Genomic DNA, 23572 nt, shown 5'->3' with positions numbered 1-23572 from the left:
ATCAAGTGCACAGGCTGCTGGCCTTGAGAGTGCAGCCCGATGGGACATGCAGTGCAGATGGTCAGGCCTCTTTTCTGGAGAGAAGGTAGAACGGGGCAGCAGGGGGCGAGCAGGACCCCACACCGAGGGCTGTGTTGGGGGTGGCATGCCTGAGAGGATGGTGGGTGTCCAGGACAAGTAGAGCTGGCTCCCTGCCAGGAACAGAGAAGCTGGCAGGCCTGGTGGAGGGGCAGGGAAGTGGAGCGGAGTTGGGGCCAGGCAGGTGTGGCCCTCAATTCCCCAGGCTGCTTTGATATTTTGATCTGATTCCCTTGCCTCTTTTTTTGTTCCTTTTTTTTTTTTTTTTTTTTTTTGCGGAACCGGGGATTGAACTCAGACCCTTGCACTTGCCAGGCAAGCGTTTATTCTACTGAGCCATCTCCCCGGCCCCACCCTTGCCTCTTGTCACAGTGACTTTCTAGGCAGTGGGGCTGTGGGGTGCCCTGGGCAGGGCCCCAGATGTGGGAGAGTCAGGTGCCTTCAGGAGGGGGTGCTGCTCGCGGCTGGGTGGGTCTATCCTTGAATGGGGGCCCTGGCAGAGCTGGGAGCCTGCCTCCCGAGCCCCACGTGACTGTGGCCCCTGTGGGAGACCTGCCTTCTCGAGAGGACCAGTGTGGAGGCAGCTGCCAGAGCTGCCACTGCCTCCACGCACGGCTGAGGTGGGCGGGACTTCTCCAGGGGTTCTTGGTAGGCACGTTTAGTCCTTGATAAAGTGAGGGAGTATACGTAAGGAAAGCAAGCAGACACAGATCCCAGTTACCGTCTCCACCTGAGTGACGTCGCCGGCCTTGCATGTCCTTCCGATCCTGCCCCCAGCTCTAGCGGCTTCTGGGGACGCAGGGAGGGAGATGGATGCGTGACTCCCGCTGCGCGTCCATGTGAGGCGGTGCATGTCCTCCAGGGCATGGGTTCTGCGGTATCATTTCTCCCAAATGAAAATTGCTTTTTTTTTTTTTTTTTTTTTTCTGATCACGTGTGGAATAAATGCTTACTGTTGAAAAAGATCACGAAGGCAGGAGTAATTCTGAAAATCACCTCACCTCTGCTTGAGGACAAGCATTCGGAATGTCTTTGGGACTGTATTCCCGCCCACCTGCATCTGCGCATGCGTGTCCTGGGTCAGTCTGGTCAGGACCACCGCCACCTCCGCCACCTCCGCCACCTCCCGGGCCGAGTTCCCTTAGCGTAGCGCCCTCCAGTTCCCCTGTGCTGGGGATGGCAGGACTCCCTTTTCTGTGGGCTTTGCGTCTGATAGACCAGCACATTCTCTGACCCTCAGGTGGATCCACACCTGGCTGTGGGCAAGCGCTCTGCAGCTAGTGTGAAGCAGGGGCTGACACCTGCTTAGGGCTACAACGGGACGTCCCCGCTGTGCACCCAGCAGGGGCCCTGCGCCCCCAAGTGGTGCTACTTTTCAGTTTTGAGGAAGCTGCCCGCTGTTTTTCTGTAGCAGAGGGTCTTCATTCCCACCAACAGGGTATGAGGTCCCCTCACTGTCCCTAGTGTCCAGCAGGTGTGAGGCACGGCTCTGCTACGGATCCACTTGTGCTTCCCTAAAGATTAGTGTGTTTTACTTTTTAAATCACTTAAACATTGTGTTTTCTCTGTCGTACCTTGTACGTGTGCATGAGCTAGTGTGCATGTGGGCACATGGACAACCCATGTATCTGCGCACGCGTACTGCAGACACCACGCTGGGCTGTCAGGATGGCCCCAAAGTACTCCAGGGAAGTGCCAGGCTGCCTTGTGTCTGCCCAGCAGCTCTGTGGCTCCCCTTTCCCACTGGGATGGAGGGGGCTTGGAGAGCCTGTGACAGTGGCTCATGACTCATCAGGGTCAGTCTCTCGGAGCACCCTTGGGGGCTGGGGTGACCCAGGATCTGGCACTTGGTCAGAACCTGGCAGTTTCTTTCCCAGGCAGGGAGGGTATGCTCTTTCCTGCTTGTAGCAGCTGAACATAATTCCCGACAGTGAGCCCCTGGTCACCCACTGGTCCCCACAGGGCTCCTGAGTCCCCAAGGCTGCTCATTCTTCTGGGCCTCCCCAAGAGGGAGCAGTTCACCTGCACCCATCTGGTCCCCCAGGAAGAGATGGGCTACCAGCTTCCTGGACCCTGGGGAGGGGCGCGTGTGTGAAAATGCAGCAGTCACCATGGCTGCTCTGGGGGCCTAGCCAGTATAGGTGACCCTAGAGGGCTGTGCTGGGCTCCTGCACCCCCAGCAGCTATGTCTGGAGTTCCTCTTGGGTTTTACCCTGCCTGAGACTCAGCAGTCCAGTGCTGTGACAGAAATGCCATGTGGAATGTCTGCTGGGCAGACCAGTGACCTGCCAGTTCCCACATAAGCAGCCCATGCGTAGCATATGCCCTGGGAGCTCCTCCAACAGCTGCCATGTTGGCCCTCCTAGGTCTTCCACGGGGTGGGGTCAGGGCACTTAGAGTCCCTAGGGGCAGAGGACCATGGGGACACCCACCAGATACTGGTCTTGACGCTGTCCACCTGGGCAACTTTAAGGTCACCCAGCAGCAGCGGGGCCCTCCCAGGGACGAGGTATGGGGTGTACAGAGGAGCTGGGGGCTGCAATGCTGCCCATACCCCAGGCCACCTCCTCCCATGGGCACCAGAGGCCACCCAGGCTTGCAGAGGGGACTGACAAGATGACTGCCAAGAAGCCCCAAAGGTGGGCCCTGCACATGTGGGCTCAGGGCCATACAGAAGGCCTCCATTTCCTGACAGGACTTGGCTCCTGTCTGGCAAACTCACTCTCACAGTGCTGGGGGCACACAGGAGGGTTAGCACCACACAGCTGGTCTTGCTGTAGTCTCCAGCTGTTTATTGACACAAAGATTCAACACATCTCCCGCCGGCACTGGTGGCCAGGGCTGTCATGGAGGAAGGACACAGCGGACTGCGTGAGGCTCTGACCTGTGGTTCCCACCCCCACATCTAAGCAACACCTGCCTTGTGCCAGGGGACCCACAAGTGGCCAAAGCGCTGGCCCCCCCCCCCTAGCATGGATGCTCCCACAGGAAGGCCTTCTCCACTTGATGAGCAAAGCAAAGCGCTCAGCAGCTTCAGGGCCTCTTGAGGGGGGCTGCTGCTGCTCCAGGCCACAGCAGTGCAGCAGTCTCCAGGCCCTAGTGACCCCCTCCCCTCCCCTGGGCCTTCGGCTTGGGCTGAGCAGGTGAGGGCCATGATGGCCTCGGTCAGCCGGGTGCACCAGGCACTGGTGGGGCCCAGGCCTTGCCAACTGCGCGGGCAGGCCGAGTGTGGCCCTTGGGGGGGGGAGTGCATGTGCGCATGTCTGAAAAGCCCTTGACTGTCACAGTCCTCACCCCTGCATGGCCAGGGTTGGGAGAGCCCAAGTGTCCCCCCCGTGCTGCCAGCCATGAGCTGAGGTTTCACTGGCCAGCCCCACTCCTGTGGCCAGGTGACAGCCTTGTCTGTGTCACCCTATGTGGGACAGGAGAGGGGCTGGCTGCTCCCCAGAAGTGGGGTCCCTGGTGCAGACTCTGGAAGCCTGCCTGTGCAGGCCCCCAAATGCAGAGCACCACACTGCTCCCTGGGTGTTGGGGCTTGTGCCCTGACCCAAACCAAAGTGTGGCAAAAGCCCAAGTGGCCGGGCCACACTACCCCCCTGCATACCACCTGGGGACCCCTTCACTGGGTTCCACAGTGGCACAGGAGGACCAGCCCGGCTGCAGAGCCCCTGCTGAATAGAAGGCAGCATGCATAAGCCCAGAGGCCCCAGGCAGGACCCCAAGGGTGCTTGCGGGCTCCTGGAGGCGAGGGCTGGGCTTCCTTTTCTGAGGCCAGAAGCTGGGAGGAGCAGGAGGAAGGCACAGGCTCATGCGAGGTCTCTGTTGGGACACTCGAAGGGCCACCTCCTCATGGGCCTCGGTGGGGCTGGCTCTGTGGTGGGAGGAGTGGTGGGGGGCATCCAGAGGCACCCCTGAGGTCCCTGAAATACATGGCTTTTGGGGATACTGGCTCACAGTTGACCTGAGGACCTCATTACAAAATTAAAAGCCAGGGTGGCAGGTGAGGCCAGGCCTGGGGGGCTACGGCCCCATACATCCTGCCAACACATGGAGCTGTGAGCCAGTCTTGCCCTGAGCCCCTGCAGGCCACGGGGGATCAAAGGTCATCTGTTTGGGTTTTGGCAGTCTGTCCTTGGCCTCAGTGCCTGGGGCTGTGCGGCAATTACCGCCACCGGGGCCCAGCTGCTGCGAGGACCAGAGCAAGGAGGAGGAGCGGGAGCAAAGTGTGGGCATGAGGGCAGCTGGCAGCCGATGTCTTCTGTCCCTCATGCTCTGAGAGGCCGGGCAGGGCCTGGGTCAGGGGTGTCTGTGCGCCGGAGCTCTTCTTGCCAACCTTGTGGCCACAGATGTCATCCTGGCAGCCACCGCCGCTGCCTGAGCCGCTGCCATCATCACCTGAGGAGGATAGGAGGCTCCAGCAATCATCTCCAGTGGGGGACCCTGAGTGCTTGATGGCCCTGAGGTCCTTCACCTGTGTGTGTCAACCACAGCCGGGACAGGCAGGAGACCCAGGCTCGCCCTTACAGCCACAGCCAGAGAAGCAGCCTGCTTGGGCCTCTTCTGTGCCACAGGGGCATGGGTGGGGGACTGCCCAGCAGCGGCAGCAGCACCACAGCCATCACTAAACTCTGGGAGGATGCAGGGCTGCAGGCCCTGGTGGGGGGCGGGGGCCCTTCCGGGGCCCTGTGAGCACTAAGGTGCCCACCCAAGTCAGCCCCAGTGGTGCTCACTGGCATCCTGGAAGTCCACGTCACTGCCGCCGTAGGCGCCGCGCAGCCGGTTGGTCATGATCTTCAGCTGCATGATCTGCTGCCGGATGGTCATGTCCGGCTTGGTGATATCCACCTCCACCTCGGGGTTGTTGATCTGGTTGGCCAGGCCATCACCCATTACCTCGGGCAAGTACCTGGGGCAGGGGCGGCTGAGCTGGTCACTGTGCTGGCCCTTGCAGAGGGCCGACGGCAGCCCACAGGCCCCACCGTGGGGCAGGCTCCCCCTACACCTCCCCGTGGCAGGGCATGTTGTAGGAGCTGGCCCAGGTGAGGGCAAAGTCTCTACCTGCTCCCCAGGCCTGCCAGTGTTGTGTTAGGATGCAGGCAGGCACCTACCGGCCCTTGGCCATCCCGTTCCAGCAGCGGTCATCACTGGCAGGACTCATGGCCATCTTCTCACTGCACAGTGTTCCGGGCAAGCTGATCCAGAAGTCTTGAACGTTGCGGAGCTGGGTCTTGGCCTCAGAGACCTGCAGGCAGTGTTGAGGCCCCTCAGCAGTCTGGCCACCTGCCCTCCCACATGGGCACAGAGTGGGCAGCAGGAGCAATGCGGGTACTCACCAGTGTCTCCAGGGCACCTGTGGGGGGCTTCTCCTGCAGCACCAGCTTGCCCCGGTGTGGCTTCTCCTCTGGGCCTGGGCTCTGGGGGTTGACTCTGGGGTTCCCACAGCCCTGGATGACCTGGGGAGATGTGCAAGCTCCTGAAGGGGCATCAGGGCCCCTTGAGCCAGTGGGGTAGTGTTGGGGCAGCCCTCCATGCTCACCAGGGCCTCCTGCCGCACCTTAGCTGTGAGTGAGTCCCTGCTGTCCTGAAGTGCGTTGATGGCCTCCGCCAGCCACATGTGTACACTGCTGATGACACTCTCCGCACCCGACGGGCCCCAGAACTTGTCAGTGATGAGCACCATGGAGTCTGGCATGGGTGTTAACACGCGCACATACATACATACATACACACACACACACACGTCACATGTGCATGTTAGTGACCTACAGTCTTGCAGCCCTGGTCAAAGGTGCAGCTGGTAGAGGGCCCCAGGCGCATGTACTCCAGTCAGGCCAGCTTGCTGCACATGCACCAAGGTGCACACGCTGTGGTCCTGGTGGCTTGGCTTGTGCCATACACATGCACACTGGATGTTAGCTCATGCGGGTGTTGACACAGATGCACACTCACCCTGCACAAACCTGTTCACCTACATGGAGCCTCCGTGAGCTGCTGTGTGTACGTGTTGGTTTGCCTCTGCTAGCCCAGGCACACACGTGTCTACATTATGTAACAGCATGTGAAGCTCACATGTGTGAAGTTTCCTAACTGGCTTATCCCATGCCTTCAAACATACATTAGCACACAATACCAGCATACATATGTCAGGCCACGGTGTCAGCATGTAATCTTTACATGTTGTCACAGAAGCATGCCTACTACCTGACGCAAGCTGACATGTGTGCACATTGACTTAAGGCCAAAACATGTATGTGCTAGTACATGTGTGTTGGCACATATCTCTGCCAAATGCACATGTAGGCACACCCATATCAGCGTGAAAGTATGCAGCAGAGGTACATGCCAGCTTGTGCATGTGCTAGCATCCACATGCCAATGCATGTATGTTAGCTCATGTAGGTGCTAGTAGACCATGTCACATGTGTTAGCATGTATACATGTTGGGGCTTTGGCTAGTTGGGCAGGAAAAGGAACTAGAATCTTACAGGGATCCCTGGGGCATGCACCCCAACCCAGTCAAGTACCACTTGGGGCATCTGAAAGGAACCCACCCCAACCCTGCAGCCCCTCAGATGTAGTACTGGTCCAGGTGGCCCTGCTCAGGCCCCATTAGGCCTGAGCCTGTGACTACCTGCTTCCCCAGGGTCTGCTCCCCAGGGATGGGTCTGGGCTCACCCAGGAGGTTTCTCCACTCGGCGTCCAGGTCAGCCTGGTTGGCAAGGCAGCCCTTGAGCACATTCCGGCAGTAATCGGGGCAGGGTCGGGCGCCAGGCACCCCCAGGCAGTGGGCACAATACACCAGCTTCATGACAGCCCTTGAACACTCTGCACCCAGGGGCACCTGGGGAATGAGGGCAGCCTGAGCACACCTGGCAGCCCCGGTATGTGGGGCTTAGAGTGGACATCAGAGCTGGCCTGCATGATGGGGCCTTCCCTCCTGCCTTTCCAAGCCTGCCAGCCCCAGACACATGTTTTACAAGTGTCTCAGCCACCAGCCACTAGAAGGTGGGAACACTGTACCACGCAGATGAGTCAACTGAGGCTCAGGGGCCAGGGAGGCAACTTGCTAAGGACCTGTAGCTTGTATCAGAATATGGTTGACAGCTGGTGTACCCCTCTGTGATCCCTGCCCTGCAAGGCCTCAGGAACCCCAACCTGCTCCAGCCCCAAGCGCATGTCGCAATCCCTTATCTCTTGTCCAGTGTGTGCCTGAGCACCCCTCCCTGGCCCTTCCCATCCACACCTGGGCCACTTTCCGGACCACATCACCAGCCACACCCAGGCCCTGCACGAAGGCTCGAGCAGCCACAAAAGCCCGGGTGGCCCGCAGGCGTAGCTCCCGTGGGGTGTCCCCGAAGGGCCGCAGTGCCTCGGCCTGCTTGCCCAGGCAGTCCAAGTAGTCGTCTGGCAGCAGCAGCTGGGGGTGCAACTGCCGGAAGAGGCGCTCAAGCAGACGAGCCCAGAACTCTGCCAGCGTCTCCTCCAGGTGCAGGTTGGCACCACGGTAGTAGAGGCGCAGCTCAGTGTACAGGTCCCGGAAGGCCCGGGCATTCTGTGTGTACAGCTCCCCAAAGGCTCCAGGGAAGGTGTCCTGCAGCGCCCGCTCTGAGTTGTTCAGCAGCTGCTGGAAGTAGTCTGAGCACAGGGAGAGCAGCGTAAGACTTTGGGGGACCCCACGTCTCCATTTCTTGAATGCGGTATTGGCTTACCAGGGTGCGGGGGCAGGTGGGGAGACTCATACTCTGTAGAAGTCTGTTGGCATGGTTAGCAGAGCCAAACTCGAGACTAAATGGCCCCACAAAGTCCATGGGGTCCCTAAGACCTTGGCCTCCTGGTGGGGAGGCTGAGGCCCAAGTAGGGGGTTCTGCCTTAGGTCATAGGCCCTCTGGCCTTAGGTTGCCAACAGGGCTTCCAAAACCTGCCTTGTTCCCTTCCCTTCCTTTTTTGAAGATAAGATCTTGCTATGTAGACCAGGCTGACCTGGTCACTATGGAGCTCAGACTCGCCTTGAAGTCATGGTGATCTTCCACCTCAGCCTCCCATGTGTTGGGACTGCAGGTGCCACCACGCCTAGCTTCCAGGAGCCATTTCTGAGCTAGGTCATGGGCAGCAGACACCCTGTGACTCTGACCTGCTGGACATACTGGGGTCTCTGCTTTCCTTTCCATTGTGCCCAGCCCCAGACTCACCATCCACACCCCGCAGCTGGGTGGCCAGCATGACCTGCAAAGCGCGGCCGCTGTCTCGGAGCGCACTCTCCAGCTCAGCGTGGCTGCGGTTGGCCAGGTTCTCCTCCATCTCACTGGTGCAGCAGGTGTAGCCCTGGGGGCAGATGCGCAGGTGCTCGCCTGTGGGGAGGGCAGTGTGGGGGGGTGAGGTCAGGATGCTGGGGAGCAGAGCCCAGCAGGGCAGGCAGGGGGCTGGGCTCAGGGAAGGGCTGTTGCACAGCTGTCCCGACTCAGCCAAGCTAGGGGCCCCTAGCCAAGTGGCCATGGGCCTGTGCATGGGTGGCCAGGGCACCACTGGACTCCAGCACTCCTGCCTAGGCCCATGCTAGGGTTGGGAGATGAAACCCAGCACCCAGAGTGCTGGGGCACAAGTCAGGTATGTGCCTCCAGAGTGCTGTCCACAGACCCTGGCAGTGGCCTGTGACCTTGCCCAAAGGGCACACCAGGTCCCCTCCTCTGTACTGGTCACAGGTGCTCTGCTCAGGCATGGGCTCCAGAGGGCACTGTGGTGGTGACATCCGAGACAACCTCCGAAACTGGGGACAGCGTTTGGGGGCAGATCTGATGCAGGATGACTAAGCTACCTGCGCTGCGTGCATGGCATGGGAGAAAACCCACAGTTAAAGGTGCTAATCTCATTTTCATGCGCTGCAGCACCCCCATATTATAGACCCACAAACCGAGCCTCTCTTGAGACTGGAGGACAGAGCTGCTCAGGCCCCCACACCCACTGGCCAGCCCCTCCTCCCAGGCCATGCTTGTCTGAGCCCAGAGACTCTCTCTGTGCTCCCACACAAGCCAGGGCCCACAGGGACCCTCAAAACTCCCCAGGACGAGCCCTGCCATGTGCCACAGCACCAGTTCCAGCGCTCCTTCCATGTGGTGGCAGAGGGGGCAGCCAAGGACCTCTCACCTCTGGTGGGGAGACAGGAAGAGGGTGTTGAGAACCCACAGGTGGGATGCTGATGGTTGCCTTTTCCCAGAAAACCCACCTGTTCCCCAGCAGCCTCAGGGAAGGCCAAATGCAGCAGTCTGGGCTGAAGGGAGCCCCTAACCTGACATGGAAGACACCTGCTGGGCTTAGTAACCGACACTGGGGGCCATACAGGCAAGGTTGGGATGGGTGAGTTTCTGCTCTCTGACCTCAGCCTGCACATCTCCAAGGGTCCTGAGTGGGAGGCAGGGGTCCAATGTGACCTGGTACTCAGGGGGAGCAGGGAAGGCTGGAGACAAGGGCTGTACTCCGACCCCTAGAAGCCCAGCCTGGGCCCCGTGCCCTGCTGATGCCGTGCCTCCTCTCACCCAGGGTGCCTGCCCTCCCCAGGGCCACATGTTCCCAGCTGGGCAGGGCTGACCAGGGCCACAGGCTGGGAGTGGGAAGCAGCCTCTGCTTCCTATAGCCGCCGGCCTGGGGGCATCCTGGTGCGAGATCTTGCAGCCTGGCATATAGGGGTGCTTGTCAGACCCTTCACTCTCAGGTGCTGTGGGTGGGATGCGAGATTATCCTCAGGGGACAGGAGCCACCTGCCCGGCAGTGGGGACAGGGGCTGTGCTACTCGTGGTCTCCCCTGCATGGGTGGGGGCTCACCACCAAGGCGGGGCTCGTGGGTGTTGGGGAGCATGTCCTGGGAGGGACTACAGGGGACACTTGGGCGCATTGCGGACAGCGGGACCCAGGCCAGGCTTGCTGGAATCTGCAGCAGGGGCGAGAAGCTTGCGGCCCCATCAGATCCTGAGCTGCAAAGGCAAGAAGCGACCGGTGGAGGGCGCACTCCGTCTCCAGCTTGCTGACCGGAGAAACTGATTCCTCCGCCGGCCTCCTGCAGCCCCTGTCCTGCCCGGCCCTGCCACCTCGCCCAGCCGGCCCGGTGACCTGTGCCATTCCGGCTGCCCCAGCACAGCCCCCGTCCCTCCCTCCCTCCTCGAACAGTCACGGGAGTGAAGACACGGAGCCAGAGCCCGGGCGCCGGCCTGAGGGCCCGGGCAGGCTGGGCCAGGCGCCCCCTGGGCCCGCTTTAGGCCTCCGCGGCCAAGCTCTTGCCAGCAGGCCCGGATTGCCTTGTGGCGCTGGACAGCAGAGGGCCCCCGCCCTTTAGGAGAGCAGCCCTGGGTTGGGCTGGCCGCCTGAACAGGGCCAGTGCAACTTGGACCCGAATCCCCTAAGCCAAGCCCCACCTGGCTCCAGCTTCCGCGAGGGCACGCCCCGTGTGTATGTCATGCGTGTGCAAGGGTGCACACTGCTTGCCTCTGCAACCCCTGCACCTTCCCCACCTGCCTTTCCCTTCTCCAGGGAGGGAAGCGGGGGCGGGGGGGGGGTAGGCCTTCTCCGTCCTGCAGAGGTGACCTCTCGCACTGGCCAGAGCCCCCTTGGCCCTTTGGCCACACCCCACCAATTCCCCTTTCCCATCCCTTGGCTGAATTTCCTGGTACTGACCTCACCTTCCAGAACGTTCCCTCCCAGGCTTAGGTCCATCCCTGTCCTGGTGCGTCTAGGTTTTCTTGGGGGACTTTCCCCAGGGCAATGTCACCAGCCAAAACCTCCCCAGTTCCCAGGAACTGTGCCTCCCAGGGAGCCCCTCAGCAGCCGGTGTAGTCAGCACTTTTGCTCACACCCTCCTACCACCTGCTGATAGCCGCGGCAGCCAGCTCCATCCTGTCCTGTCCTATCCCTGGGCACAGGCAGTCTCCCCAGCTATCATCCTGAAGCTCTAGCCAAGACCCACTTCCAGACGGTGTCCTCTCTCGGCAATGCTAGACATTGGCCGGGCCTGGCAGTGCTCGTGCCCTCCTCTGGAGACCGCATAGGCGGCGCCATGCCAGCCCTCTTTCCAGAAGCCTTGGTGCTGACAGGAGGTGCAAGAGGAAAGCCCCAAGCCTCAGCTCCCGGGAGTGGCTCTGCACCAACAGACCCACCGCCCCAGAAGCTCCCTACTGCGTAGATAGTGCCAAGCTCCACCGGAAGAGCCACAGGAGACACACAGGAGCCCCCGCACCTAGCTCTGGACCCCTGCCGCCCATGGGGCGCCTTCCCAACAAGACCCCCTCCCCCGCCCGGTTCCTGGGCCCCGGGAAGCTGCACTGGCCGTGGGGTCTTCTTGCTGGACAAACCGCCTGGCTTTCCTCCCCAGGAGGACAGACCACTGGCCCCTACCCAGCCTCCTGGGACCTTCCTGCCTGCCGTCGCCCGGCTTCCCCAAGAAGCCTGTACCCAAGCATCTACCGGCTTGTTAGGAAGGTGGCCGCGGACCCACGGGAGACACCTAACAACATCTCGGCTCCCCACTCACACATCAGTAGCACCCGCGAGGCAGGCCTCGCTCCTGATCCGCATCCCCAGCCTCACGACCCCCGAAGCCCCCGCTTCCATTTCACCCAAATGACAGCGTCACCAAGGAGCCCTCCGCCGCTCAGGCCGCCCGGTGCGGCCCGCCCGCAGGGTTTGCGGTGCTGCCGGTGGCGGCACAAAGGCTGCGGAGCAGCACGCAGGGTCCGCACTGCCGCGCACCCAGGCGGAGAGGGGGGCTGCGCAGTGGGTGCGGCCGGGGGGCTGCGGCAGGCGGGGGCGGGGCAAAGCCGACGCGATTGGCGGGGAAGGGGCTGCCGCAGTGGGCGCGGCCGCGGGGGATGGGCGCGGGGGTGCAGGCGGGGGCTGCGGCACCGGGTGGGGGCGGGAAGCGGATGGGGCGTGGCACGAGGGGCGGAGAGGGTGTAAGGTGGCGGGAGGAGCGCAGGACCGGGTGGCGGGAGAGAGTGCTGGCAGGAGAGAATGCTGGCGAGACGAGGGGTTGCCTGTCCGGCTCGACCACCGCCTCCGGGTCCCTCGGAGCCCGCTTTGCGGCGGTGGAAGGGACGGCGGACTGGAAGGAGGCACTGCAGCCGCACTGGCGCGCAAGACAGAGGGAGGTTCCCACGCGCACGCGCCTCCACCCGCCCCGCCTCCATCTCTATGGGAACTGTGGGCAGCAGCCCCCCTCTTGTCTTGGGATGTAATGGGGGAGCTGGGTGATGGAGGGGGCTGCTAATCACACACCTGGAATTCCCTCCCCCACTTAGCACTTGATCCTCACTTGTCTCTTGCACACTCAAGGGGGCTACCTTGGTTATCTTTTCCCGGGTCCCTGGGGCTTCAGCCCCGTAGCCACCTGTTCCCAAGGGCCCCACGCTCCCCTAGACACACCAAGTACCCCTGGCTGCAGTCTGCACTAGGCCCCACATCCTGGGTTGCCCTCCAGCCCGAGGTCCAGGTTACTCCTCCTCCATCACTCAGGCAGCTCCCCAACACCAGTCCCCTCCCCCAGCCGCCCTCTCTGTCTCCTCTCTGGAGGTCTGGGTCCTCCCTAGCCCTTAGCCAGTCTGCAAAGTGCCCATGGGCTCCCCACCTAGACAAGCCGCATAGCCAGGGCCCAAGAACGGGGTTCACCACGTGACTTGAAAGGTCTCTTAAGCTGCCTACTCCCTGCTTGGGGATACCCAGGCACTGGCCTGCTGTAAATGCCAGGTCTGGTTGTGTCTTGGCACTGCAAGAGACCCAATCTGATGTGACCCCGGGCCTCTAAGCAGGCCTTCCTCACACAAATCTGCTTCAGTGTCCAAGTTCATGCTGTGGCCTCGGTATGCACCAGGGATGAAGGGACCTTGAGCCTGTGTCTGCCATGCCCTTGGCCTCAGGTAGGGCAGGGCCCACTCCCAGCAGCCTCACCCACTGGCCATGCTCAGCTCTGACTCCCCATCCCCAGCAAAGCAGCTGCAGAGGGTGCTCCCAGGGCTGGGGGAGGGGGAACTGGCTGTCAGCCTGGGTCTGCACAGCCCTCTCATCCAGCCTGCTCACCCACCTGTCTCTGGAATCATGGTGTAGCCCATGAGGCCCACAAGACTGAGAAATCCTGTTTCCTCTGCTGTGTCCACATGATGTCCTGGACTTGCAAAGGGGACACAGCGTAGGCTGCATGCCCACCCCACAGGTGGCACGGACAGGTAAGGCTGGGCCAAAACAGGGAACTCTCACCTCAGCCCAGCCACTTCCTGGACACCAGCCTGTGCCTTGTGCCTGTCACCACCCCTCCTTGCCTGACCTTACCACCACTCACTGCCCCTTCCCTTGGAAGCTCTCCTGGTCCCCTGGGCACAGATACCTGTGGCCATCTCCCCTCACAACAGGTAGCTCTGCCAGGGTAGCACTGCTTCCTCTCACCTGGGCCAAGCACTCAGGTGGACCTGGGACCAAATACACAAGCCCTGGAGGGGGCGTGGCCATGGTGGACAGGTGGACGGATGCTCTTGTGCAGCAGGTAGGCCAGCTGCTTGCCCCACTGGACAGCACCAGTGCTGTGTCACACGGGTGGGAACCCTCTGTGGGGCTCAGAATCATTTAATCTTCACAGCAGGTACACTGTCCCATGCAGTCATTGACGGTGACAGGCAGGAGCTGAAGTGACATGCCAAAGGTAGTCACTGGCTAGGAGCACTTGGCCTCTCTACTTCTCCCGCACTCCGTTTCCCTGGGGCCATTCCTGAGCAGACTTTGGGCTGAGGCTGAGCAGGAGGCAGCATGCTCTGTGCTCCCAGAGGTCTGGGCTCTGTGGGTTGCCACCCTGCACCCAGATGGCACCTCTGCCCACGCGCCCGCGCAGGAGCCAGGGTGTGCTTCCTGACATCCCTGTTGGCCTTGCAGGTGCTGTCACGGGAGGGCAGCAGGCACAGTGACACAGCTCAAAAGAATGACTAGCCAGAGCCCGAATACCTGATCAGCCTCCTTCCCAGCACTGACAACAGCCAACAGGTAGAAACATATCTGTTTGCCACTGAAAGAGAGCAAAGCTACACCCACAGGACAGATCACCGGGGAGATCTGACCCAAGCTGTAGCGTGGGTGCACCCAGCCACGGAAGCCTGTGCAGACCACACCAATGAGGGCCCCTCAGAGTCCAGTCAGAACTGGCTGTGGAATGGTGGCCTGTGGGGCTGGGAAGGGGATGGCACTGCCCAGGGACATAGCTCGAGCCGAAGAGGCTGCCGTGCTGGATGTAGAGAAGCCAAACAGCATGGGCAGCAACTTCAGTGAGCTTGGTGTGGCCAGGCTTTGCCCTAAGAGGGTGCAGACAGTGAGTTTTACACATAGTTCACATAGAAACAAAAAGCAAAACCACGCTCTCCTCAGAAATACTTGCAATCCGCTTGTACTACATATGAGGGCATGCTTACACGAAGGATTTGTGATTTATCTGAAATTAAAACGTTTCTGACTTACTAAGCTGTAAAATGAGTCAGCATTTCCATCGTGGGTGCCCTGTATGCTACCTTCCATATCCTGCAGGTCTTTGTGGGGCCTGAGGTCACACATCTGTCACCGTTGTGCTCCCTCCCCCCAGGGTGCTGGGGTCTCTCTCACTGTCAGCAGGCAGATATGGCTCCATCCTGCTGATGGTGGGGAGCCCGAGGCTCCCAATGTGGACAGCCTTGGTCTCAACCTCACCCTTCCTTATGATTCCCCTGAAAAGGAGAAGAGTAGTCTGGGTATGGCCAGTGCTCACGTGTCCAGGACCCTCAGGCCTAGTGGCCTCGGGTGTGGAGGGGAAGCCTCTTACCAAACCAGGGTCCAAGGGACTGCCCCTGGAGCCAGTGTGGCCACCCGGCAGACCTACCCCTGGCCAGGTGCTGTAGGGACCCAGACCACCGCAGGCAGCCACAGACAGCCTGAAGGCCTTTGGTATCAGGACTCCACTGGCCTAAGAGCAGGTTGTAGTTAGGGCCCCCTGAGTCCAGTGGTCACACCAGGATCTCCCTGGAGGCTGGGGTTTGCCCTGGGTGCCTGGGGTTTTAGTCCCCTGCCTCTACTCAGTGACAGCTTTGGGGGTGGGGGGTAGGGACACCCTATGGCTCAAAGCAGGCACACTGAACCCTAGAAGTCTGTGGCTGTGAGGAGGGAGCCAGACCCATTCTCAGACAGTGGCCACAGGGACTGTGCCAGCCCCTGGGAACTGAGGACGAGAAGCCCTGAAGCCCAGGCCCAGCACAGGCTGGCCCCACAGCACCATCTCCTCTGCCTCCTACCTCTTGTAGGGACCTGTGCTTGGTTCCTTTTCTGTAGATCAGCTGTCACCTCCAGGGGTGGCCCTGATGCCTGCTGTGTGGCCTGGTGACAAGGGCATGGGCCCTGACACTGGCCGTCCATAGAGCTGCTGGCTTCCTGAGCCTGGGGACAGCCTACAGTAGTGCTGACCTTGTATGCTGTGTGGGCACCATAGGCAGCACCATCCTCCCTGCTGGGTTCTCCCACCCAGGTCTGCCTTGTGGAAGACTCGACTTGGAGAAAGAACAGGACCAATGCGTGCTCCATGGCACGACCCCCAACAGGCATGAGCATTCCAGCAATCTGCCCAAGGTCACATAGCAAGGGCATGTTGCAGGCACATGAGCCAGGTGGGCTAGCTGGGTCCACACAGCCAGGCTCTGACTTCTGGGATCGCCGCTCTGCTAGCAGGATGGCACTGGGAGTGGCCACTACCTTAAAGAGACAACCCTCAGCCCAGGGTGTGGCTCTACCCACTGGCTCCAGCTATCCCTCCAGATCTCAATGCCAAGGTAACAACACAGATGGGCACAGACCACTCTTGGGCGTCCCCCTGCCTCCCCACTTCCACACAGCTTCTGTGCAGATGCCTGATTCCCAGCAGGCTCCAGACCTGTGCCCTGATCCTGAGCTGCCCTGTTCATTATCCCATGTCGAAAGCTCTGAGCACAGCATGCTAGACTGAGAATTGCGGGAGGTTTGCAGAGCCATCTCTGTCTTGGGCAGCTCCAGGGTCTCTGCTCCGAGGAAGAACAGATGCGAGGGCCCTGAGCGGCACCTGCCACACACTGTTCTCTCTCAGGCCCATCACTCAGACCAGCCCATCCTTGTCAGGTTAGTGGTACCCACTCTCCCCAGTGTGGCTCTGGCTGCCAGCCATGCTGAAGGATTCGGATTCATCAGCAGGGTAGATGCCACCTGAGCCTCCCATGGGGCCCTGAGGAGGATGCTGATGCCAGCCACAGCCCCCGGCCAGCTCTGCCCTAGCCACTACCTCTGCCCACAGCCCAGGGACGCTCAGAAGCCCAGCCCTCCCTGACCTGCCCCCACATGTCCCCTCTTGGGAATGTCAATAGCAGGAGCTGCTCCTGGACTTGGTTGCAGACTGTGGCACAAGACTGTGGCAATGGCTCTGTGGGTGGCCCCATAGCAGGGCCCTGCAAGGGCAGCAAGGAGCTTGGAGCCTTCACACTGTGACTGCAGACAGTCATGTCTCAGATCATGGCCCAGGACAGGGCCAGAGCCCAGCTGCGTGGTCTGGCTGTGTGGGTATACCCTGGTCAGCCTGGGGTCCACTGTGGAAGTAAGGGTGCACACCTCCCATGATAGCTATGGTCCTTGCAGCCCTGCAGAGCCACTCAGTGCTTGCTCTATCTCTGTGGTCAGCACCAATGGCACCTGAGACCCCTCAGCACCCTGTCACTCCATGGGCAGAAGTCACGCTTCACACTGGTGCTAACCCTCTGTCATGTGGCAGAGGCTGCAGGCTTTCTCAGGACAGGGTTTGCCAGCCACCCCGTGTCCAGGGCATCACAAGAAGCTGCCTGTGGGCACTCCTGCCCCAGACCCTGGCTCTGCCCGACCTGGCGGCCAGCAAGCACCATCTAGAGCTTTGGTGTCATGGTGGGGTCTGATGCATCAAGGGCTGTGACACGAGACACCAGTGGACCCCACTGTGCAGAGCCACAGGACCTGCGATGCCATGGTTCCAAGGTGGGGTCCTTTCTTGTCATGTTCCTACAGTGACTTCTGTCCTCTACCCAGCAGACACACTGGACAGGCTTCTGCCCACCCAGGAAAGCAGCTGGACGGGAGGAGGCCAGGGCAGCATGGGGAGATGAGTTACACAGGGCCTCGTCCCATTACAGCAGCCCATGGTCCAGTGTCCTGAGCTCCATGGCAACTGCTGATGTGTGAGTGCTGAGCAATCCTCACGGCAGATGGCATCAGCTTTCTCCCCAGGGTTGGGCAGATGGTCACAGGTGAGGGAGTATGGTAGGCATTCATGGCTGAGAAGCTTGGGGACGCACTCAGGTGTCATACATGGCTCAGCATAGGGATGGGCTCAGAAGACCGCACAGGTGGCCTTGGCTCTGAGGCTGCAGCAAAGGTCATGTGGGACGGTCCCCCTCAGGCCTTGCCATAGCTGTCTAAGTTGCTTCCTGTGCTGCCCTGTGGGGAGGTGGAGCCACCTGCCCCAGATCCAGCCTATCAGGGCACTGTGGCCTGTGGCTCAAACCCTAGTCCAGGAGTGGTGAGGGTCAGGATGTGGGTGCAGCCTTCTGGGTTCTGGAGCCCTTGGCTGAGCTCCCAGCAGCCCCTAACTTTAGAGGGGCAGGGGAGGAAGAACAAAAACCCCGAGCTCCTGGCCTGGCCAGCTCTCCCTGACCCTTGCCAAGAGGCAGCACAGAGAGCTTGGACAGTGGATGACCTTAGGGGACCCGACTGGGCGTGGTGGCAGAGGCTGAGCCATCCTGTCTGCCAGTGCCCACGTGGCCTGGTCCTCACACCCTCTGGCTCCTGGTCCTAGCCTTGGGCCCCTCTGTTCCCTGGTCCCCTAGCTGCCCAGGAGGGACTGATCTGCCATCGCCCTCTGACATGGCTTCAGCCCAGAGCCTACGGCACAGGGCTAGGCTCTCACGGGGTGCCCACGCAGGCCAGGACAAGCACAGGCTGGGCAGCTCTGCCCTGAGCCTTGAGAAGCCAGCTCCGGGGTTCAGTTTACCCATCTCCACACTCAGTGGCGCTTGGCTGGCCTGTCAGCAGCCCAGCTCTGTCCACTCTAGGAGATCCCAGAGGTCCATGGCCGGTGGCCAGGAGGGAAAGGAGGGACTGGGAGGCCCAGCCTACGCTGCCGTGGGCTTCTCTCCTCAACTGCTTCAGCTGGGCCCTGCCTCACCACGCAGGGCACACAGCTCTGGGTGACCCAGAGGCCAAGGGAGCTCTAGCCTCCAGTGTGGGCCCTGCTTTTCTGTCTGTTTCCATCCCGGCTGGCCTGATCACTCTGCTGGCCTCTTCCCTGCCAAGCCAATAAATGTGCCTTGTCCAAGATGCGGTGCAGGTGAGGGCAGAGTCAGGCCTCTGGGGGCTGAGGTGGATGGTGAAGTGACAGGGCTGATGGAGCCCCTGGAGGCTGCCCTGTCACCTGGCCAAGCCTCAGTGCAAATGAGCAGCAGCTCCCTGGCTGCCCGGGCTCAGGAGAGGCGGCCACACAGTACCTGGGGGCCTTCTGCTGCCCTCACACCCCACTGCTTGTCCCCAAAGCCCCCAGATCAGGTACTGTCACCTGAGGCTCTACCACTGTCACCTGGGGTGCACTGAGTCATAACTCTATCCACCATTCTTCAGGCTGTAGCTGCCCTGATGGTGGTGAGGGGAAGGGTCTGACTCCCTAGGTCGTCACCAGGGTCCCAGAGCCAGGGACATGCAGCAGCACAGCTTGTCCTCAGGAGGTCACATCACGCGCACCAGGGCAGGATGGCCCCCTCCCACTCTAGGTGTCCCCAAATGCACATGCTATGGATCCAGTCCAGAACCAGAGGGCACTCTCTTATGGCATTCTCTGCAGATGAACCCTTTCAGGTGAGATCATCCTGTGGGCCCCCATCCAAGGCTGCTGTCCCCATAAAAGGAGGAATTTGGAGATGGCAGGGGCCGTGTGAAGATGAAGGCAGAGATTTACAAGCCCAGGACGCTAGCAAACCACAGAAGCAGGGCGAGGTCCAGAGCGGTCCTCTCCCACGGTCTCAAAGGACAGCCCGCCAGCACCTTGCCTCAGACTCCTGGCCCAGAACACGAGACAATAAATACCTGCCTTGCCAGTCTGCAGCACCTGCTCTGGCACTTGGTATCACTCTCATCTGCCACCCAGCTCCTACCCAGAGCCAGAGCTACCACAGCTGGAGATATAAGCCCGGTGCCTGCCCAGGGTGCTGGGGACACTGAGGGTCCAATAGGATGGAGCCCGGTGCCTGCCGTTAGGGGCCCAGGAGGCCCCATCTGGGGGGAAGGGTGTGTGTACCAGCACAAGTGCGAGGCTGGCCACAGACTCCCAGCAGTGCCGATGGGAGCTGCCTGGCACTGCTGGGCATGGAGAGCTGCTTAAGAGGCTGAAGGCCTCAACACCCCCATCATGGGCTCCAAGCTGTTTAGGCCTGCCCAGGCCTGTTCCAAGACAGAGATGCCAAGACAGCTGCCTGCAGGAACAAGGCAGGTGCGGGGCTCTGGGCAGGTGGCCCCTCATGGAACTGGGGCAGCAGCCCACACGCCCATGGTCTGTGTTGGCGACTGGGCGGAGGCCTCGCTTGCAGGAGCACCAGACTCCAGCCCTGAGTCTTGACCTGAATTCAGGTTGAGCCTGGCGAGAGGAAAGGGGTCCCTTCCAGGCATGGAAAACAGCGGGCCCTGGCCTCCAGCCCCCTCCCCATGTGGTGCACACCTATGGGTTACTTCTGTGCCATTGGTATGCGGCACAGGCACAGGGTGCCACCCATTCCCTGACACCTTCTCCTGGCTTGGGAGCTGAGCCCTGCTGCCCAGCCACCAGGCAAGGGTGCCCCACCCCCCTCCAAGGAGGCTAGGCATCAGCACCAGCACGGAACACTGCTTTTCAACAGGCTGACCAGTCCTGTTTATGTGCTTGGCCATCCCCCGGGGCAGCGTGGCCCTGAAGCCAGGTTTGAGTTCCCAGCTGAAGGCAGGCTGGGGCTTCATGGTGGCCAGCAGGGCCATGGCACACCCTGGGGCCACTGCTTCCTGCCTGCCCTGGAGGCTGGGAAGAGCCCTGAGGTGGTGCAGCCCGGCAGAGGCAAGGAAGGAGGGCCAGCTAAAGACATTCTCAGTCCTAAGGGACTGGGCTCAGGGCACAGGGGCTGGATGTGAACAAAAATCCCATAAAATCCCAGCTCAGACCTCACGCTGGGAAGAAAGCACCAGTCCCAGGAAGGGGCAGCCTGAGCTGGCCTTGCTGAGCTGCTGCAAATGCCACAGGTTGGAGTGCCACAAGATGGGGCCCTAAGAAAATGACGTGGCTTGCCAGGGCCTCAATTTCCTTATCTGCCCAGTGGATTCACACAGCCCCTCTCAGGTCACTGCTCCAGATGGCGACAGGAGTGTGGGGCTTGTGCCCTGTGCTCTCTTTTTCTGGACACTACTGCCCAAGAGGTACGTGTGCATCATGGTGGATACCCCGGGCAAGGGGCCAGGGCCTGAGGCCACCCACATATTTCCAGCAGCCTCCGGGGCCATGATCATTCCCATCCTCATGCGCAGGTAAGCAAAAGCTCCTCCCTTGCTGCAGCATGTTGGGTCCAGCAGCAGCGACCTGGGCGATGGCAGGCCCTGGCTGTTGCATCACTCAAGTGGCCCTGCTGGATCGCAGTTCCCTGGGGCACCCAAAGCCCAGTCTGGTGATGGGGATGATGAAACCTCAGGATTTCACTGCCTGCCAGAGGCTGAGGACCACGTTGGGGACCTGCACTGGGCCACGTGGGGGGCTCTACCTTCCGTAGAGGACAGACACATGGCCCCTCAGGTCTGGCCCCAAATGGGCTTGTACTTGCCCTCAACTATAGTCAGGACACAGTGGTTTGGGGCCAGCCTTTCTAGGATGTGGGCTGGGCACACCACCCTCCAGAGACTTTGCTCTAGGTCTGTTTCCTGCTAAGGGCACCACTGTAGGACCCGTGGCACCCACCCTACCTAGCAGGCAGGGGACCCAGGGGTTGGGAGTGGGGAAGATCTTTTTTTTTGGGGGGGGAAGCTCTAACTGGGGGCACAGTTCCAAGCCCCTGACCTTTGACTCCCTACTTCCCAAGCTCCTGCTCCTCTGCACCAGGCCAGAAGGCTCCAAGGACAGGGTTCTATGGATTTCAAGATCCCACCTCTTGCTCCCTACCCCTGCATGATGGTCATGAGGTGGCCAAGCATGGGTCCGCCGAACCCTTTGGGCCAATAGCCAGGCCAAGCTCTTTGGTGACAACAGAGAACCAGGTAGCAGTGGTCCCTGCCCCAGGTCCAGAGGGTACATGGCAGTTGCACCAAGGGCTGGGGGCCAGGCAGGTGCTCAGAGCATCCCTGTGGCAGAGGCAGCAGCCCGGAGCGGGTGGACTGTAATTTAGCAGGCGGCTCTCTGCGCAGTGCCCCAGAGACACTGACAGCCTGCTGCAGATGCTGTGGCCCAACCTCTGCCCGTGCAGCCTGCTTTCTCATCTGTAAAATGGGGCAACTGTCATCACCACTGCCTGGCCCAGCCCTCCACACACCACAGCAAAAACTGGACAAAGCTGCTGACCCCGCAGGCAGAAATGCAAAGGCCATCTGTGCCCAGGGCCTCCCCCTGCCCTCCCAATTTGGAGGAAGCACTGGTCATCCACCCTACCTGGCCAGCCAGCACCCACCCCAGGAGAGCCCCCTTAGGAGTCTGGACCCCACAGGAGCTTGCAGGAGAGAGGTCTGTGGCAGTGGCTCCCGAGGACCATGCCTCTAGGGGCCACCAGAGGGCGCCCAGTCCTCAGAGGCCAGGCCTGGAGGCCCAAAACAAGAGAGGATGCCAGACTTGGTTGCCCCCCAAGGCCACTGCCCCCATGTGACAGCACCTCATTTACCTGGGCCTCAGCGGTACCCACACTCTCACCAGTGACCTGAGCCCCGTAGGCTGTTCTCCCATTCTAGGGGTCTGGGGTGCAGTTGGAGGGTATCTGGGAGAGTGGACTCCCTGATGGGGACACTGGGGAGGAGGAGGGAGCCCTGGCCACAGCATTCCTCAGCCTCACATGCCCCAAGAAGGGTGACACTTGACCATGGCTGGCAGGACACTCAGCAGGGCCATGTGCACCCAGCTGATAGCCAGCACCTCTGCCCACCACTGAGACACCAAGGCAACACGTGTGTCTGGGTCCCCCGACCCCACCCCTACTCCAAGGCTGGCCAGACTCCAGCCCATGGCCAGGTCCTGCCTTGACCTACACCTGCCGAGTTATGCCCTTGCTGCTGCCCACTCTAACTGGGAGGTTAGGCTGCAGGTGTTAGCTCAGGAGGGTCCCTGAGAAGCCACACTTGGGGTCCTGTGGGCTGGTGGGGGTCAGCGGCCCAGCCACCCCAACCCTCAGAAGGCCAGGAGCCTGGGCACCAGGTCATGTGTGTGTGGCAGGGGACAGCAGAAGCACAGACAACACACCGTGCACACTGTCAGGGATAGAGTCTCGGCCCTGTTGCCCGCAGGAGGGGGGCTGTCCAGAGACCCTGGGGGGTAGACCTGAGCCTGGCCACCCGGCTGCCCTTCACAGAGATGCCCAGCGTCACTCCGGGGTCGCAGGCCACCAAGCAAGTCCGCCCCTGCACTGCATGTCCCTTCCTGCAGAGAGGCTCCACAGTGGAACCTAGCCTGTGCGCACCCCTCAGCCCCCCACCCTTTCCCCACACCTGAGGGAGAAGCCAGGCAGGAGGCGGGGTGGGGACGTCCCAGGACAGGTGCCCGGGCCAGGTTCACAGTTCTGTGTCCAGCTCTGTCGGCGGGGAAGGGAGGGGCTGGGCGCTCGAAGGCAGCTGCAGGGCCCAGGCCGCCGCCAGGAGGACCCGCACTGCTTACAAAGAGATGACTCGGCCCTGGGCGGGGTCCAAGGCGCCGACCACCTGCAGCTGGGCCCCGAATACCAGGTGGGCCGGGGCAGGCGCTCGGGCACAAGTTCCTGGGCAGGCACGGCAGCGGCACGGGGAAGGAGCGCGGTCACTCGTTCCCTCTGCTCCACCAGCAGGCGTGAGAGCGAGCCACGAACCCCGTCGCTGGTGCTGCTTGGGGATCCCGGGAACCCCCAGCCGGGACCTTCGGACTTCCCGGAGAGGTCCCCATCCCGGGACCCCGTCAGTGACGTCCAAACAGCCGGCCCTCGCTCCCGGGCGTACCCCGGGCGGAAGGCTCCATACGGGGAGAGGAGCCGGGGCACGCGTGGGGACCGGGCGCAGAAGAGTGGCGCAGGGCAGACGCAGACCCCGGACTGGAGGCGGGCGGCGCCCCACTCACCCGAGATCTCCGCCTGGGGCACGTCGCTCAGGCTGAAGCCCTTGGCGCCGTAGATCTGGCGGACCTCGCTGCAGCTCCGGCTCTTGCTGGCAGCGTCCCCGCGGGCGCAGGCGGCGAGCGCGGCGGCCGCGCACAGCAGCCACCAGCCGTGGGCCCGGAGCTCCATGGCGGCCCGCG

At 61.5% G+C, this 23572-nt stretch overlaps 1 protein-coding gene across 1 annotated transcript; it reads right to left on the bottom strand.

The window, feature by feature from the left end:
* Positions 1-2844: 2844 nt before the first annotated feature.
* On the bottom strand, positions 2845-23566 carry Gpc1 (glypican 1). The gene is made up of 9 exons (XM_004637357.2): positions 23396-23566; positions 8268-8426; positions 7322-7713; positions 6754-6919; positions 5633-5763; positions 5412-5531; positions 5187-5320; positions 4809-4984; positions 2845-4473 (listed from the first exon to the last, which is right to left on the bottom strand). Exons 1-9 carry the CDS (start codon positions 23559-23561, stop codon positions 4241-4243), a joined length of 1677 nt encoding a protein of 558 aa, XP_004637414.1. The 5' UTR covers positions 23562-23566; the 3' UTR covers positions 2845-4240.
* Between the last annotated feature and the right edge of the window lie 6 nt (positions 23567-23572).

Source organism: Octodon degus, unplaced genomic scaffold (assembly GCF_000260255.1).
Source record: "Octodon degus isolate 3935 unplaced genomic scaffold, OctDeg1.0 scaffold00089, whole genome shotgun sequence".
NCBI classification, from domain to species: Eukaryota; Metazoa; Chordata; class Mammalia; order Rodentia; family Octodontidae; genus Octodon; species Octodon degus.
Note: the sequence above shows the minus strand (reverse complement) of the source record. Positions and strands in the feature narration are given on the sequence as shown.

Excerpts from the sequence above, each read along its gene's own strand:
- Gpc1 (XM_004637357.2), bottom strand. The coding sequence starts at position 23,561 with ATGGAGCTCCGGGCCCACGGCTGGTGGCTGCTGTGCGCGGCCGCCGCG. Across the intron at positions 4,985-5,186 it reads AACGGGATGGCCAAGGGCCG|GTACTTGCCCGAGGTAATGG; the intron begins GTAGGTGCCTGC and ends CCCCTGCCCCAG. Across the intron at positions 4,474-4,808 it reads CGTGGACTTCCAGGATGCCA|GTGATGATGGCAGCGGCTCA; the intron begins GTGAGCACCACT and ends TATCCTCCTCAG.